Below are 17,634 nucleotides of genomic sequence, written 5' to 3'. Positions count from 1 at the left end.
AAAAAAAAAAAAAAAAAAAAAAAAAAAAAAATCCACTGAAGATTTGTAGTTGAATTATTTCCTTTTTTATTTGGGCATCAAGAAATTATCAAGCAAACACCAATCTTTACATTTAATGCTCATGTTGATTCCTCAGGGAAAAAAACAGAGTGATCTCCTGATTTCTAACAGCCATGAAGCACTAATGATCATTATACAGTACTGAATGAGGAGTCATTTTATGGCAAATATTACAATTGGAAAGAGAGGAGCACAAACAGCCAATCCTATTCTATAGGAAATCCTATTCTATAGGAAATGTTTAAAAATGTGCACATATTGCATATGTGCAAGAATAAGGCTTGTGTACTGCAACTGCAGTCCTCCATAGAAGACTGAGCATTCAAGTGTTTTTCGTTAAGGACCACTGTTCAGGAGTGTTGTTACTTCATTAGGCTGTGCTTCAGTGGTTTCAAATTAGAGAGGCTTGTACTGTGCATTTTCTACCTCAGAAAATACAAGTTGTATTTCTGTATTAATGGTAAAATCCATTAGTAACTATAAAGGGTCAAAGGAACATAACTTCAACCTTCACACTTAAGGTAAAGGTTCATTAGAGTATGTCTGAGCTACATCAGTATTCTTAGTTCTCATGGTCAAAACATATTTTTGCATCATTTCACCACTTTGACTTCAAATAGGAGACCATTCCTATAAATTTAGTAATTATGTTTTGTGGTTTGGGGTTCATCATATCCAGGGGGTACCAGAGGACGCAGCAGGCCCAGCGGCTTGGTGCGAAGCTCTAGAACCTGAGCTCACTGGGCATGTCAGTGCCCTGCAAGCCAGCCAGCAGGTTTCGGGCTGCCAGGTCTGCCATGACGCCTCTTGTGGAGTAGGTAGCACTGCCGATGTGTGGCAACACCACTGCATCAGATAACAAAAAGACAGGCACAAACACATCACAAAAATGAAAAAAAGAGGAAGAAAAAAATGTAAGAAGTTGGCATATCTTACTTTACAAAGTGGAAGAGAATATTTAAAATACAAAATATGCACATCTTGTCTACTCACCACAGTTTTTAAGTGTGAGGAGGGGGTGGTTTGTTGGAAGAGGCTCAGGTGTTGTGACATCAAGTCCAGCGGCAGCGATCTGACCGCTGGTCAAAGCCTGGTAGAGGTCCTCCTGGTTCACCACACTCCCCCTAAATTACAAACACTTCCTGATCACACGGTTGGAGATCCCTGCTGTGCTGTATCTCTAAAAACACTACCAATGCTTTCTCCACTGTGTGCACGCTTTTGGAGGGCTACCTGCTTGTGTTGATAAAGATGCTGGTGTTCTTCATCTTGCTGAAGAAGGCCTTATCACACAGATTCTGGGTTTCCGGTGTGAGGGAGCAGGAAACCACCACAAAGTCACTCTCGGACAATAGCGTGTCCAGCGGGACTGTTCCACAGAAACAGAGGAGGATGAGGATATTGTAGTAGCAAACCCTCGAGAATTTGCACTCTCAGAAAATATGCACACAGCTGTGACCTCAATTTGAATTCACAGAAAAAAATTACAATGGAATAGAAGCTGTAAACATGTAATGTGATATTCCCTCCAATGAATCTCTTTATTCTGTATTTTTTGGCTGCAGGGACAACTCTAATTCTCAAATCTGCTGTGCAACCTCTCAGAGGTTGCCATCCTGTGCGTCACAAATAGGAAACGGCATGCTCTCACTTTCTACACAAGTTTTCCAGGGAGGTTGCCAGGAACAAACAGGGGGAAAAAAGCTGCCTGATGGCCCTTCTGATTGGTCACAGGACCTCTGTGGAGCTGCACACCCACGACTCCACCTTTCCCGAAAACATCTTGAAGCTACAGGTCAGCAAAACACTGCAAAACCTCCTCTGGACAAGTGACAGCATGCAGATTCGCCATTTGTGATGTGCAAGACGGCATCCGAGAAGTTGCAAACACAGATTGAGAAGGGGTTTTATCCTTCCTCAGCCTCATCCTCAACATAAGTTCCCTCCCATTTCAAAACTGAATAGTCTGCCTTTAACTTTTTAAAATGTGAACATACACCAGCCACTTAGTTGTAAATTATTTTGTGTCTGAAATTTACCAGCCACTTTCATCTTTCACCAGCATTTGGTTGGTGGTTGGTCACGGTGTGTAGTGTGTACCTCACACTTGCCCTCTCCCCGTTACCTGAACTTCACTCCTCATCCTTACCGAACTCTCCGTCCACCTCGGCAGCTTGGGGCTTGACTGTTCTGCCCGAGTACAGCAGCCTCTTCACGCCAAAGGGTTTGAGCCTCTTGGCGATGGCCAGACCTGACGACAAAAACAGTTCTCCGGTAAATACATAAAAAATACAAAGTCTTGCTAGTTACTTTACATTACAGAGTGTGGCTCCAGAAACCAGTCTATAATGGAAGTAATATCAGCCACCATGCTAGAGTTTGATGGTTCAAACCAGTACCAATGCTTCATTACTCCATTAGGCTTGATTAGTGCAACTTTCAAATTGGAAAACTGTATGAAATGTCTTGGTATGATTATGTGCTCTCACTTTGATATACAGTCCTGAAAGCATGACTGCAATTTTCAATGTTTCAGTATTTCAGCGAACATGCTAAGCATTAGGATACAAACACTGAGCTACAGAGTGAGGGATCAACACTAAAAACACGAGTATTGGCGTCACTTTGGGACTGATCTGATAACCAAGTATCAGTTCTCGTGACATCTCCAGTATGTTAGCGAGGCCCACCTATGCGTCCCAGTCCAATAACTCCCACTGTGCTGCCAGAGAGACCATAACCACAGAGCCACAGCGGCTTCCATGTACTCCAGCCACCACTGAGAGAGACAGAAAGACAGAGACCAACAGAAAGGATTACAAAGCCGTCATGAGGACCAAACCGGAGCCTGGTGAGTGTACATGTGTCATTGTGTTAGACTGACTTCTTGACCTCCTCCACCCCCTCTGGGATTCTGCGTGACGTGGCCAGGAGCAGAGCCACGGTCAGCTCTGCCGTGGCATCAGTCAGGACGTCAGGAGTGTAGCCCACACGTATGCCGCTGTTTGAAACACATGACAACAACCGTTTTTGGGACAATTTAGACGCTGCGGGATGTTTTCTCATGAGTGAAAGATCAATGCAGCTGCTGCAGCTCACCGTTTTTTAATCTCATCGAGGGCCAAGTGGTCAAATCCCACTGAGAGCGTGCTGATCACCTTCAGGTCGGGCCCTGATACATTCGCAGAGACAAATCAGCTGGTTAGAGCAACGGCATGCATCTGCAAATCCCAACCTGCAAATTCTCAGCTTTTTTGCTGCTACAGTAACCTCAGAATCAGAAATACTTTATTGATCCGAGAGGGGAAACTGGGTCAGCTGCAGTTGCTAAAATTCTCAAGAGAAGAATATATTACAAGCCTAAGTGAAATTGTAAGAAAAAGAAATAAGTGCATTATGTATAAATATGTGCATTGATCCTTTAAAACATGTGTGGTGGTGCTATGGAGGGCCAAGAGGCTGCAGGTTTTCATTCCAACCAAATACTCCCCCGCTTGGCCCTCCATGGCACCAGTTTGACACCCCTGCTTTAAAATATTACAAAAAATAAATACAGTGATAAGAAACTGAGCACATGTAAAAAGTACACCTATATACACCATATATACACAGGGATACTGCACTGTTGAATTGTTGTAAAGCCCTACAAAGTGCAAAATCATCCCACAGGTGTAAACTACACCTGCAGACGAGTGGGACCTCGGTGTGTACCTGCAGCATCCAGAACCTCAGCGTCGATCTTGTCAGAGAGCAGGCACAGGAGTCCATGAGCTCCCTCCACACCTTTCAGGAGCTCTGACCTGGGCAGAGGCTCGTCAGAGTCCCACAGAGACACCTTACATCTGTACCCATGAGGAGGAGGAGGAGGAGGAGGAGGGAGGGGGCAGAGAACAAGAGCTGCATGAGGTTAAATCATGTGCAAAGGAGCAAGACAATGTTTGCAGAGTCTTGATGACTACACAGGTGATGCATTGTTACCTATCTTAATTTACAACACTGCGGAAAGGTCAAAGGTTTACACACTGCACACACAGTCTATACAGTTTCTCTACGCGTCTTTGTCAGTGTAAAGTTCAGAGAGCTGAGTCAAATGACAGGAAGCCACCACATGTGCAGCTGACAGCCTGGGCAGATCTGATAAGAGCTAGCCTGGCGGTGGCTAACGCTAGAGATCAGGCTGTGTGTGTGTGCTGAGAGAGAAAGGAGAGCGGCTCAGTACTCTGCGGCCTGCGACAGGATCCTCATCCCCTCCGGCGGGATGCGCCTGCTGATGAAAACCTTCATGAGTCTCTGGACTGTGTGCATCCCCCTCTGACAGCAGGAGGCCGGGTCTTGTGCTCCACACGGAGAGCGGGCAGCGTCCTCGGCGTGAGCTGGCTGTGCCCTGTGAGGACTACACTCCCCATGCTTCCTGCAGAATCAGGAAGCACGTCGTCCCGCGTAGTGCGCATGCGCGGAGTTGTCTCCTTAAAAAATAAAGTAAAACAAGACTCATTAAACTTGATCCACTGATTATATGCAGTGAAAGCAAACAGGAGGTGCAAATTTGCTCTCATTTATTGTAAAAAAAAAAAAAAAAAAAAAAAAAAAAAAAAAGATAATGCATTTTTTCTTATTAATTTAATTTTTCGTGCCAAATTCCACATTCACAAATGCACATTTACACAAAAAAGGACGACAAATATATATTAATGAAGGAACCGGAGCTCAAAAAACAAAACAAATCTATCAAAACAATGAATGTGTGCAATGTCTTCAAGTAAGTCTATTGTTCTACACTCGCTCTAAACAAACAAACAAACAAATGAAAATAGGAGCCTGGGAGCTTGAAATTCCTGTGTGTGCTGGGATGATTGTAAGAAACGTCGCCTCGCCTCACGGAGCAGCCAGGACAAAAACAAAAGTATTTCAGAAAATGAAGAGCCGCCCTCCTCTTCTTCATCCGTCCGTGAGTACGTGAGTGTCTCTCTAAGAGCGCGCCCCGTGCCTTGTAAGGGCATGTTTACATATTTGGCCAGATTTCTCTTCCTGGGTCTGTGAAAAGTATTTCTGCGCTCCTTGCTGGGATAAGACGCCGGAGGGGTGGCTGTGACGTCACGGCCAATATGTGTGTGTGGGGGTCTGACGCATGCGCCGTAGTGATTTGCGAAGCTCTAATGATGAATGAATAGATGCATATTTTGAGAGTTCAAATTAAATCTACTATAAAACACCGATGAAGCACATCTGTTACCATTTTGTTAATGTGACAGTGGCAGCAGGACATCCCCCATTCACACATGTGTACAACCTAAAGGAACATAATTTTACTATTATAAGTTACTGAATAAATCTGAAAGAAATCACACACTTGTACGTGATTTATTTTATTTATTTGGTTATTTACCCCTAGATAGATAGATAGATAGATAGATAGATAGATAGATAGATAGATAGATAAAACTTCATCTCCGAAGGGAAATTCAAAATCTATTCAAAATCAAAATCAACTCGTGGCTGCTGTGCATGTGTCTTTTCTGACGTATTTCTTATAAATCTTAATTTCAAGTAATGAACAAAGAATGCAATAACATTTCTTACAGATGAAGTATTCGAACAATAAAACAGTAGCGAAAAATAGAGAAACAGTAAAAACAACACAAACCTGACGAAAAAGAAAAAAATATATAAGTAAAATAAATAAATAAAAAATAAACGCGACTGTAGGAAAATAAACTCACTTAAACACACTGAAAATATTATATACATTTGTTGCTGTGAAAGTTTGAGGGAGAAATAGTTGACACGCTCCTGCGCACGCGCCCTGCCTCCAGGCCCGGTGGTGTATGACGTCATCCTCCCCGTCCTGCGCGCTCCGTGTCGGTTCCGTGTAGTAAACTCTGCGCCGCGCCGCAAACGGTGAAGCGCTCACCGCGGAGAGCCACTCACCGCCCGAGGAGTCGCACAGCGGGACAAAAGCAGGAGACAGCGCCGGGGGAGGCTTCCAGCAGCAGGTAGGACGGAGCTCTGCCGTCTCTCCGTGCGGGAATCACACATCCAGTTTCCCTGAACAGGCGAGCTTTGCAGAAAGCGATATCGCCAGCTCCTACCCGGGCTAGTTGGAACAAGCAAGATAGCTCCTCTGTGGTTTGTCCGCAGTCGACAAGCAAAGCAACTCGATACGCGTGCCAACCTGTTTGCAAACTGATTTTATGGCGTAAATGTGGCGAGCCTTCAACATTATTGCTGGATTTTATGTATGCATCCGTGCATATGAGGGCATGTCATGTATTTGATGCCATATAACGCAACTATTAACATGTTGTCATGAAAAGGGCTCCCACATAGATGCGCACAGAGCTCCAGTGTAATAAGAATTTAACCCATGGGACCCCATGTGATATTAATAGTTGGATCTGTTTAGTGCATTACCAGTCAACCCTGCTCCTCCTCCTTTGAGTCTAGCTTTCTAATTGGGACTAGTTAACGCCTTGGACACCAGGTGGATGTAGATATCTGTAATAAAGCAGCTGGTAGGATAGAAAACCAGCAGGACGGAGAATCTCGGGTGTGTGTGGTTGTGAAAGCTGTCATCAGTCAGCCATTCCTCTGAGTGTCCCACCCTCCAGTGAGTGAGATAATAATGAAATGAAATGATCTCTTCTTGTGTGTCTTCTTTGGGAACATCTGATACAAAGTGCACATGGTGGATATAACCAGAGGTGACATCTCCATGTTTTGTAATTTCAGAAAAGTGATCAGTCGCTGACACTCCCACGGCACACTTTTGGCTGAGGAAACGAGTTGTGCCTGTCTGTGGGTGGCCTGCCAAGAACCTGCAAGCAGCAGTAGCAGGTTGTGAGAGAGAGAGAGAGAGATAGAGAGCACAAGCTGCATTGTGCAATGGCTCTGTTGACCCTGCACAGGATCCCTTCCACCTCCACCGCTCCAGTGAGTCCCTTACGCCCTGCCTTTCAGCGCACACAACAAAGCCTGTCAGCGTCCATCCCATCTGCAGTTATTTACCATTTGTGCACACCAGCACATTCACTGCACATCGTACGGGCCTCTGCTTTGCATAGAGTGATCTGATACAGCCACTCTGCCTGGGACTATTCATGCAACAAAAAAAAAAGAAAAGAAAAGCGATAAGCTCCGGCTAAAGAACAGTCTTTCCCCCAGGCGTGCTTTTGTGAATATCATCACTACAATTGTCCCTGCATGATAATGAAGCCGCTCCGCTCCTCGGTTGCCACTAGCCCCAGCTGAAGGGCAAACATGCCACAGATAGGGCTTCATCAAGCTGATTTAGCGGCCATTCATATTCATGAGAGGAATGTCAAACTGATTGAATTTACTTGAGTCTGCTCAGGCCCTTCAGTGCCACCTCGGCTCTGTCTGTGCCACACACGCATCCACCAGCGAGCAATCTCCACCTCTGTCTGTGACTTTATCTCCTCTCCTCGCATTCTTTCACTCCTCTCCCCCTCTCGCCCCAGTAATTCCATCATAACAACTTAAGGCTGATTTAACTTTGTTGCGTCGAAAAAGGCGCGGCCTGACTGGTGCTGTGTTAGCCCCTTTTTGTCAGAAACACCGGCTTACGTTCTCCCCTCTTGGTCTCCCAACCCAACGCCGGATGACCTGACTGTGGGTCTGACTCTGCTTCTCCTTTGCATATTTTGTCACTGAATCTTAATACTCTACTCTGTTAACTCATTTTCTCTCCTTTTCTCCTTCTGAAAACCCTCATCGTTCCTCTCCTGCTCCCTGCCCACTCTCCCTCTTTTTTTTTTCCTTGTTGTTTTCTTGACTCTGTCTGGACATGTCAGTTGCATAACAGGTAATGCTACTGTCTCAAGTTTCTGGCTCCTTTAAAACTGTTGTTACTGCAGCTACCCCCCCCCTCCTCCCATTCATTTTCCTCCTTTTCCTCTTTAGCCTCTGTAATTTCACTGTCGGTGTCTTTGTTTTATCCTTCCTCCTTAGCGTGTCCCTCTCGCTCTGCTTACATGTCTCCTTCTCTGCCTTCCCTTGGCCCCTCACTGCTCCTTATCTTTGTCACAGCACATTTCATGCCAGAAGTTATTGAACATTTTTTCCGGGTAGTCATGTTCCCCCTTTTAAAAGCCCGCACAACAGAAATGTCAGAGCCTACATAAAAGTAGCTGAGACTAATCTGCAATCATTTTTGATAGCACAACCTAGGCCTTGTGATACTAATGACCAACACACACCCATAGAACAAAACACAAACACAGAATTTAAAAAAAGAGCTGTAAAGTAAATGTATTTTGTGATTGATTGTGTTGTATTTTGATTTTTGTTTTTTTTGTAAAGGATGAAAGCTTCCAACGAAGAGGGAGACTCCAGAAAAGGTAGATAATCATGAGTGTGGTGTCTGATTTCCTATCTAATTCCAATCCCGATCACATGACTGTCAGCTCTGTGATGACAGCAGTGCTTTGTGTTGCTGGAGCAATGAAATGACTGACCCGTCTCCAGGGAGAGCTTCGCCCTGGTCAAGGGAGCAGTCCTCCTGCTGGAAGAGGCCGAAAGGGAGGGGCCCCATGAGGAGACCTCACCCCTTCACAGCACGCCCCTGAAGCAGGAGGGCGGAGCCTCAGACACGCAGCACAGGCACCTGCACGCCATGGTCGCACAGCTCAGACCAGAGGACACCATCAAGCTGGTGAGCCACCATGCATGGACAAATGTGCAAAAAAAAATAAATAAAAAAATAGACACAGCAGAGTATTGCAATAATATATACATTCTCCAGCCCCTGTTATCATTAAGCATTGTTTATGCACTTCATTCTCACATGATGTAATGACTGATAGGTTTTAGTGCACTCTTAAGTAACGGCATTAAGCTGATTACACTTTATTAAATTGGATTGGGGATTTTGAATTACATGGTTTTCACTCAGTTGTCACCTGATTGGCTGTATATTTTATTTGTCAACCCAGGTTTTATGCAGTAGGTTGTATTTTAAGCTCTGTTTATACAGTTTCAGTCAGTTCTGTAGAGCACTCCACAGTATCTTGATGCAGATCATATCATGACTCATGGATTGTGAGAGATATTGGATTGTGAGGTCCCTGTCAATACCCGGCTCTAGAGCAAAACTGAAAAATGTGACCATTTTTTCCTCCCTTGCTAGTTGTCATTACCTGCATGAGAGTAATCTGGCTGGTACTTTGATTATGAGAAACCTGATCAACATGCCTGATTTACTCCAGTGTTATGTGGCAGGGAATCATCCCCCCACCCCACCCCCAACTCTTGGCTTTGCATCTGCACAAACACAGATTGCTACACCATGATGGGTCTATTTTGAAATCAACAAAAAAAACGATGTCAGCAAGCTGTACTTAGTGTATTGCTTTTATTAGTGTTATTAATATTTTGTTCCCGTATATTAGAACAATCTATTGCTCAATCCAAGAAGCTAGATGGTGGCCACATCTTTTCCCGATGGACTGCTCTTTGGCTGGGACTGAGTGCTCTGTTAGTTGGCTTATACAGATCAGCATGTAATCCAAGTTTCATGTAAACATGTAATCCAGACTATGGCCAGTAGCCGTGTTACTGTTACTGTACATGTAAACACAGCCAATGACTTCCCGGGTGAAATTTTGTCAGGAAGGCCAAGAATAAGTCACACAGAGTTAAATAAAGTGCTTTCAAGGGGTAACTTCAGACTTGAGAGTAAATGGCAACTTGTTGGATATATTTGCATTATAAATTAATAGAATTAGACTTACTGCTCTCTGTGTCATCCATCCTGTCTCACCCTCTGTCTCTTATTTCTCATCCCGCCGCTCTCATCTACTGTCCTCGCCCTCTGTGCTCTGTCATGCAGGCGGTACAGTTGGAGTCCGTCAGCCCAGTCAGAGTCAGGTATCTGATTGTGGTCTCCACCCTCAGCAATAAACAGGAGAGCATCCTGCTGGGCATGGATTTCCCCAGCTCGGACAGGTTTGTGTGTGTAACCAAGACGCTGGTGTACTGTGTCACAGGGAGCGCATAAGATAAGATTTCCTTTCAGTTAACTATTTCTTCATTAACCTTGACCAACAATGGCCAGTCAGTTTAACTTCCACCCTTCTCTTGTGTCTGTGGTCCCTTGTCCCTGCCCCTTTCCTCTCCACTCTGTAGTGATCAGTGCACCATCGGCCTGGTTCTGCCGGTATGGAGCGACACGCAGGTGTACCTGGACGGAGATGGGTAAGAAAGAGGCGAGAAGGGAACGTGGAAGTAATTGAAAGTATAAGACATGGCTGGGGACTTTGTGAATTTGCGCCACAGACGCTGTTGGCCTGGTGTCTGGGAGCCCGGCCAGAGATAATATGAATGAGTAATGTCTCTGTTTATGGAGTTGAATCATTCCCCACGAATTTCATCTATTCCTATCACACAGTCAGCCTTTATGTAAACATGCAGATCATGTGTTTTTGCAGCACAGCTACTTTAAAATGGTTTTATAGATTTGTCACTCTGTCGTAGCGTGCAGTGGTTTGGGTTGGCTTGTGTAGCTGGGTGACTAGGATTGACACATGCTTCCCAACCAGCAGTGACTTGACTGACGGGGCTGGGCTGTTCTTGGCTTGTGGCTAGTTTCAACACTGTTTTCGGGCTGTCCAGATGGTTAAGATTCTCACTGAAGTTTGATTGGAGGAGAATCAAATTGCAGGCCGGGCTAAATCCAGTAACAGTTCAGCTTCTCATGATAGACACATGAACATGGAGGATGCAGAGAAGGGCTCGGCTTCAGAGCTGGAACTGAGAGCACGCAGGTCTGTGCGGCGTGGGTGGAATGATTTTGCGCCTGTGCAGTCGACTGCTGGGTTTCAGCAGCTAATCTGCTGTCACATGCTGACTCCGATACAAGATGCTGTGATCAGTTGCCATGTTGCGCCAGCATGCACACCTTCAGGCCCTCTCACACCTCCAACAGGGCTAATGTTTCTCTCTTTCTCTTTTATGTAATTTTCCCCTTCTCACATTTTCCTCATCAAAATACTTTACACCAACTGTCACATATTTATACAGAATAAACTAGTTATTTCTTTGTGCCGGTATAAATTTTTTTGTCCTCAGATGTTTTACTTCCTCATTTTTGATGAGAACTAGCTTTCTCTTCCTCTGATTGAAACATTTGACCCTTCGTTCTGTATGTTTTCTCTGTAGTGGTTTTAGCGTGACCTCAGCAGAAGAGACCAGAATTTTCAAGCCTGTTTCTATGCAGACCATGTGGTAAGTCAAACACTGATAGCCACGTATTAACACTCAAGCAGACTGTGCGTGTGTACTGACCTAGACAGTCTCTGTAATTGGCCATCTGTAAAATCAAGCAGCCCCGTGCTTTCAGTCGGCCCTTGTGGAGATAGTGTCTCAGAAAGTCTGCTTTTTTTGCCTATCCCCATTCAAGATGCATATCTATAATCAATTATGTCCCTATTATGGTGTCCAGAGCGTCATCGTCCTGCACCCACAGATCACTACCACTTCTCCGTCCTCCCTGCGTGTGCCTTCTCTTCAGCGTTTTTCACTATGCTTAACTATACATGATGACATTGTTTCCACTCCCTCCTCCCTGCTCTCAGGTCAGTGCTGCAGGCGTTGCATGGCTCCTGCGAGCGTGCCGTTAAGGGAGCAGTGATCCCAGGCAACGGCCTGAACTGGGCGCAGTATTACCACGGCCACATAGAATCAGACCGCATCTGCCTTAACGAGTGGGAGGCCATGAACGACCTGGAGTCTGTTCGGAAGGACAGTGATGGACAGAGGTAGGCGTCTGCTCACAGGTGTTTGTGTGATACTGCGTATGCACACCTCCTAAAGAAGCATAGATTATGTAATGCGCTCTGCTCTTGACACAGTTCGACAAGTGTTCCCCCACTGCTGTGAATCTGCAAGTGCAATTAAAATTCATCATCTGTCCTTCTTGATGATACCTCCTCCTGCTGCCTGCTTGTATTAAAGTTTCATCTTGTCTTGCACTGGCAGCTCATCAGACAGACTGTCTAAAGAGATGCTGATCAAGGAGCACCTGAGAGACATCATGAGGACTGAAGACCTAGAGTCCCTCACATCTAAAATGGTGAGAGACAGAAGCAGTTTGAGGAAGTACTTTGGTAAAAGAAAGAGAACTTAAGATAGCAGAGCAACATGTAGGACAGAGGGAACTGTAGGCCTCACAAAATAAAGTGATTCAAAATGTGCCTGGATAAGGAGATTAGTGCTGACTGCCCTCCACTTTGCTCCTGCAGGTGCGCGCTGCACTTGAATCCAGGATAGGTTTCGACATGCGGCCCTACAAAGAATACATCGACAACGAGATGATGGTCACCATGGCTCAGATGGACAAACCCTCCAAGATATTGGACTACCTTTTTCTGGTCAGTGATGCTGAGGAAGAAAGTGCTTGGCCCCATTTTGACATTATGACAAGTGGCCTTGCTTGTGCTTTGGTTAACAAACTGAAGGAAGTGTGCAGTTGCCAAGATGTGGTCATGTGACTCTAACTTCCCCCTTTGTGAAAGTTATGTGTGTTTACAGTGATAGGGGAGGCAAGCCTGTGGGCCCTTTCCTTTTCTTCTGTCATGTGTTTGCCTGAGTCTCCCTTTTTATCTGGTTTCAGGGCTCTGAGTGGAATGCAGCAAACTTTGAGGAGCTGCAGAAAAACAAGTCAGTGTTTTGACCTGCACGCCTTTGTACAGCCATATGTGTTTTTGTTGTTGTATTATGTATTATGTAATGGGAAATAATAGATCAACCAACATGTTTTAGTGATATAACTGTTATGACTTTGAGGTTGTGGCTGTTTGTGTTCCAGTGTGGGCTACATCCTGAATGTGACCAGGGAGATCGACAACTTCTTCCCCGAGTCTTTCAACTACATGAACATTAGAGTGTATGACGTGGACGCCACTGACCTGCTCTCCCACTGGACGGACACATACAACTTCATCAACACTGCCAGGTAGACCTAACATTTACTTATGTGGACCTTAATCACAAGCATGTCTCAAAGGGTTTTACAAAGAATGAGCCTCCCTACATGTGACTTAACAATATGTCATGGAAGAAAATGATGAGATAAACACAAGGAAGCAAAACAAAGCACAAAATATCAAACTGGCAAATTCTAGTAAGACACAACAAGCCTACCTGCTCTCATTCGTGTCTATGAAGGATCAACCATCTTATACCCCCGGTGCATGCAAGCGAAAACCTCCCAAGAGAACCTAAGTTTGAAAAAAAATCACAAGTGGGCATAATCAAAGAGGGATTGCCCACTGTGCTGGCTGAGTGTGCAGTTTGTGCTGGGACAGTCAAGTGAACAGTAACAGGGATAAAGACAATAACATTAGAAAACACGTAAAGAGCGATATGATGGGGTGAAGAGATGAATAGCTAGGGAAAAACACATGCAGAGATGGGGCTTATACCAAAACTTATGATGCCAAAAGCTAAAGCAACACCATCTGCCAGGTAGAAATATGGTGTCAGAGATAGGATTAGTACTGGTCCTAACATCTACATTAGTTTTAGAGCAGCACCTGCATCCAGCTGCCATGTAGAAATACAACAAACATTAATTTTACAGTATTACTTAAGATATTTTTGCCAAGACAGAATAAAGAATAGCAGTGAACCTAGGACCGAACCTTGAGGTACACCAGAGTTCACGGGGAGCATTCGGGGATCATGTTCCTGTACATAACTGTGTTCCAGTTTCATTCCCACTACTGAAAGGGGAACTCTTTTTAAAGAATGTCTCTTGATGTGTTTGTGCCACAGGAAGAGTGGGCAGGCAGTGCTGGTGCATTGTAAGATGGGCGTGTCCCGCTCTGCGTCCACGGTGATAGCCTTCACCATGAAGCAGCAGCGCTGGCCGCTCGATGTGGCCCTGGCCTACGTTAGGGACCGGCGTCCCATCATCAAGCCCAACGATGGCTTTATGAAGCAGCTACACACCTACAACGGCATCCTCAATGCAAGGTCGGGCATGGGGTTAAAGGAACAGTTCACCCAAAATACAAAAAAGATATTTTCCCTTTCTCCTAGTGTAGTCTGTCTCAAGAACACGGACAAACTGTATCTGTCCACCTCCAAGGAGAATAAATTTGATAGATACTTCAAAAGTCTATCTTCAACTAATTGCTAGTGTTCTGTGGATAGATTGCACTAGAGGTAAGAGGGTAGTCTTTTATTTTATATTTTGGGTTGACTATTTAAGGCTACATATGAAGAATTCAGTTATGAATGTATGAAGATATGAAGGAATCCAGTTATAGAAAAAGTAGAAAGGGGGCCTCTTTACTGCGATTAAATAAGTTTAGCATCAGTGAAACAGACTATTATAAGATGCTTACCCACAAACTACTCATGTTTTTGAGTCTGAAATTGTCTATGGTTTTGAGATATTGATCGATGTTTTAGCCTAGTAAATGGATATGTAGATTGTGAATGAAACCACCTCTGTATAAGTGTGTGTGTGTTTGTGTGTGTGTGTGTGTGCAAATGTATGTGCATTTCTTTTTCTTTCCTGTTTGCCCTCCCTCATTGAACGCGCGCGTGTGTGTGTGTGTGCACAGTGTGTGTGTGTTCATGTGATGACTCCTCGTGTTTTTTTTTTTTCCTCATTCCAGTCAGCAGCGCCACAGCGCGCTCTGGAGGCGCAAGTCGAGAGAGCAAAGGAAGATGTCACTGAACAAGGAGGACGGGAAGGAGGAGGGAGAGAGTGAAGAAGAGGAGGAAGAGGAGGAGGACGAGGAGGATGAGGGGCTTGAGGAGGAAGAGGATCTAGAGAGTGCAGATGAATTAGATGAGGCAGAGGGAGACAAGGAGGAGGAGGTAAAGCAGTTATTGCAGAATTAATGAGAACACAATACTTAATCTATTCGGTTTTTTAAATTCTCTTTTTTTTCCCTCCCATCAACTTGGCCACGACACTCCAATCTTAACACACACACACACACACACACACACACACACACACACACACAACACAAAGGTATTTGAAGAACCCAAGCCTCAGTCTGAAGGCAAACAGGACACCCCACTGGCAGGATCCCCAGCTGCCAATCCCATCATCACCATTCAAGAGCCGGGCAAGGTGAGCGGGTTATAATCTGTAATCTGTAGTATTTTTTTATTATAGATCAGCAGTTACTATACACATTAATTTACACTGTGGAATGTGTCACCTGTGTGGATCTGGAGCTGTTTACCTTCCTGTGTTTGATCATCTGTGACATTTATGTACACATCCCACACCTTCACATGTTTATTTTTCTCGTCTTCCTCCACATCCCTGACTTGTCTTTCTCCCTCGTGTCCAGATGTCTCCCAGCGTTAACCGCAGCGGCAGGATGAACCTCTTCTCCCTCATGCAGTCCATCAGTGAACTAGATGATGAAGAGAAAGGGCGTGAGCAGGTAAATGAGGTTAGGAAGGAGTGATGAAGCTGGAAGAGTAAAAAAATATATATATATATTAAAACCATGTGCTTGTAAAGCACATCTGTTGTTTCCAGTCCACCTCATTCTCCTGCCCGTACGCTTATATTTCACAACAGAAGCTATAACTTCATTGCAAGTGCACAGATTCTTTGCGACGTGTGCTATTGTTTCTAAATTGGGCTTTATTGAAGACAGTTCCTGGCAGATAAAAACGATACGACTCAAAGCAACGCTCCTGTCCAGTTTTTCCAACTTATGTCTTGACGATCGAGCAAATTTAGTGACAGTCACCCAGAATATTTTTATTCAGTATGTACTCACTGCTCTACTTTGTTGGCCTTGTCACAGTTACCCGGCAGTCCGAGGAGGTCCCCGGGCCAGCGGAGGCGCAGCCACGGGAGAAAGGGTCTAATTCACCAGAGAGCCTGTGTGGATATTTCACCTGAGCCACGCAGCCAGCCTGACGCCGGGCTCAGCAAATCTTAAAGAGATGAGAGAGATGAGCGCTGGAGGTCTGGAGGGAGGAGGGGAGGCCTGTGGAGGAGGCGGAGAGAACATGGTGTGTGTCAGGACAAAATATCAGTGAGAAACTGTTTTCTGCACCCGCTCAGATCATAAATATGGTTAGAATTTGCCAAGATATTTATATACTGATGCTCTATTGCCTGGCTTTATATTCTGCATTATGTAATAATGACGGACGTTTTAATTTATGTTCTCCAAGCTGTTTTATTGCACAGATCTGTTGATGTGTTATGATTGGTGGCTGTGTGTCGATGAAAGGATTGTGCCCTGCTGCAGTATTGTACAACCGGATCAGTCACATGACCGCTGCACAGGCGTACCCGGGGGCTGAAGTCAGTGTCTGTGTTCACTTTTGTATTTAGAGTTGATGCTGTTTTGATCCTGCTACATAAACATGTGCAGATCTCTTCCCCCGCTCAGCGCCCTCTCTCTCTCTCTTCTCTCTCTCTCTCTCTCTCTCTCTCCTGGCCTCCCCTCCTCCCTCACCCCGTCACTCTCCGCTCTCAGATCATCGCTCCACGTAGATCAAATCTATGCAATTACAGTTCCAGTGTCTCTCTCCTCTGTAAATAAGAGGTCGTATGCTGCCGGACTGGGTTAGCATTTTTGGACTTCATCGATTTCATATTCCTATCACAACTTCATATCGCATTTCTTATCGAGACAAAAAGTCTTTTTCACGAGACTAAAATGATTTACAGGTGGGAGATTTTATCGTAGATTATTATATCTAAGCTGTGCATTATGGACCAAGTTAGGGCCAGTTCCGTGGCACAGGCCCGTATGCCAAACGTTCTCCATCGTGCCAATGAGTATTTTCAGCTAACAACAGAGGATATTGAAAATAACGTTTATTGAAGTTTTTAAATCAGTATGTCGAGAACCAGTGTGTGTATTTTTATTTTTTACCGTTGCGGCTACATGAAACCTATCGTTGCTACATGAGTGCCTTCAACCTGAGACTAAGATGGCTGTCTGTCATGTGTTTGTGTGTGTTCACTATGAGGGGGGCGGCTTCTCCTGTTCTACTGTCTCTCACTCAGCTGGACGGCAGCGTAAACCTACTTTGCAAGCATTGCATGTGTGAGGATACATGACTTTTACACATTGTAGCCGATGAACCGGGTGCATGTCGGTGTCTGTTTTTATACCTGTGAAAGAGTGAAGTGTTCAAAGTTTCCCATGTATTTATATCGGTGTTATAACGGATCAAAGCGAATTTACTCGGTATTATCTTCTCAGATTTTTGGAGATTGATTCTAAAGTGGATTACTCTTAGTTTTTTTCACGCTGGCATTCCCGTTGTGTCCACTTTCATCTTGACTAATGCTAACGTCACTTCACTGGTTCCACTCATGACGTGCTCGCCTTCGAAAAACCATCATGCACTTTATAATTCCACATCGCACACGGTTCCACCGCCTGAGCCAACGTAATGTTATGCTGTACTATGATCAAATCGATATATTTTTTAAATCTTCTCAATGATATCTCCGTGCATTAATGTGTTGAACTATCCACTGTTTCTATCACACTCTTTTGTTTACAGTTAGCATTGTATGAGTGAAAAATAAAGGATTTTACTGAGACCCAG

The 17,634-nt window shown here is 44.6% G+C and overlaps 2 protein-coding genes across 2 annotated transcripts; one reads left to right on the top strand and one right to left on the bottom strand.

Moving 5' to 3' along the window:
* Positions 1 to 47: 47 nt before the first annotated feature.
* grhpra (glyoxylate reductase/hydroxypyruvate reductase a) lies at positions 48 to 4,506 on the bottom strand. The gene is made up of 9 exons (XM_030062787.1): positions 4,280 to 4,506; positions 3,772 to 3,902; positions 3,160 to 3,232; positions 2,945 to 3,061; positions 2,751 to 2,839; positions 2,210 to 2,311; positions 1,294 to 1,429; positions 1,054 to 1,184; positions 48 to 906 (listed from the first exon to the last, which is right to left on the bottom strand). Exons 1-9 carry the CDS (start codon positions 4,363 to 4,365, stop codon positions 785 to 787), a joined length of 987 nt encoding a protein of 328 aa, XP_029918647.1. The 5' UTR covers positions 4,366 to 4,506; the 3' UTR covers positions 48 to 784.
* Positions 4,507 to 5,916: 1,410 nt separating this feature from the next.
* On the top strand, positions 5,917 to 17,629 carry LOC115366562 (protein phosphatase Slingshot homolog 3). Its single transcript, XM_030062071.1, has 17 exons — positions 5,917 to 6,053; positions 6,790 to 6,990; positions 8,380 to 8,417; positions 8,545 to 8,731; positions 9,908 to 10,023; positions 10,204 to 10,272; positions 11,236 to 11,301; positions 11,652 to 11,834; positions 12,055 to 12,148; positions 12,318 to 12,446; positions 12,689 to 12,735; positions 12,884 to 13,030; positions 13,852 to 14,052; positions 14,703 to 14,907; positions 15,068 to 15,169; positions 15,396 to 15,491; positions 15,864 to 17,629. Exons 2-17 carry the CDS (start codon positions 6,943 to 6,945, stop codon positions 15,999 to 16,001), a joined length of 1,866 nt encoding a protein of 621 aa, XP_029917931.1. The 5' UTR covers positions 5,917 to 6,053; positions 6,790 to 6,942; the 3' UTR covers positions 16,002 to 17,629.
* Positions 17,630 to 17,634: the final 5 nt, after the last annotated feature.

This window comes from Myripristis murdjan, chromosome 10 (assembly GCF_902150065.1).
Source record: "Myripristis murdjan chromosome 10, fMyrMur1.1, whole genome shotgun sequence".
NCBI lineage: Eukaryota > Metazoa > Chordata > Actinopteri > Holocentriformes > Holocentridae > Myripristis > Myripristis murdjan.
Note: the sequence above shows the minus strand (reverse complement) of the source record. Positions and strands in the feature narration are given on the sequence as shown.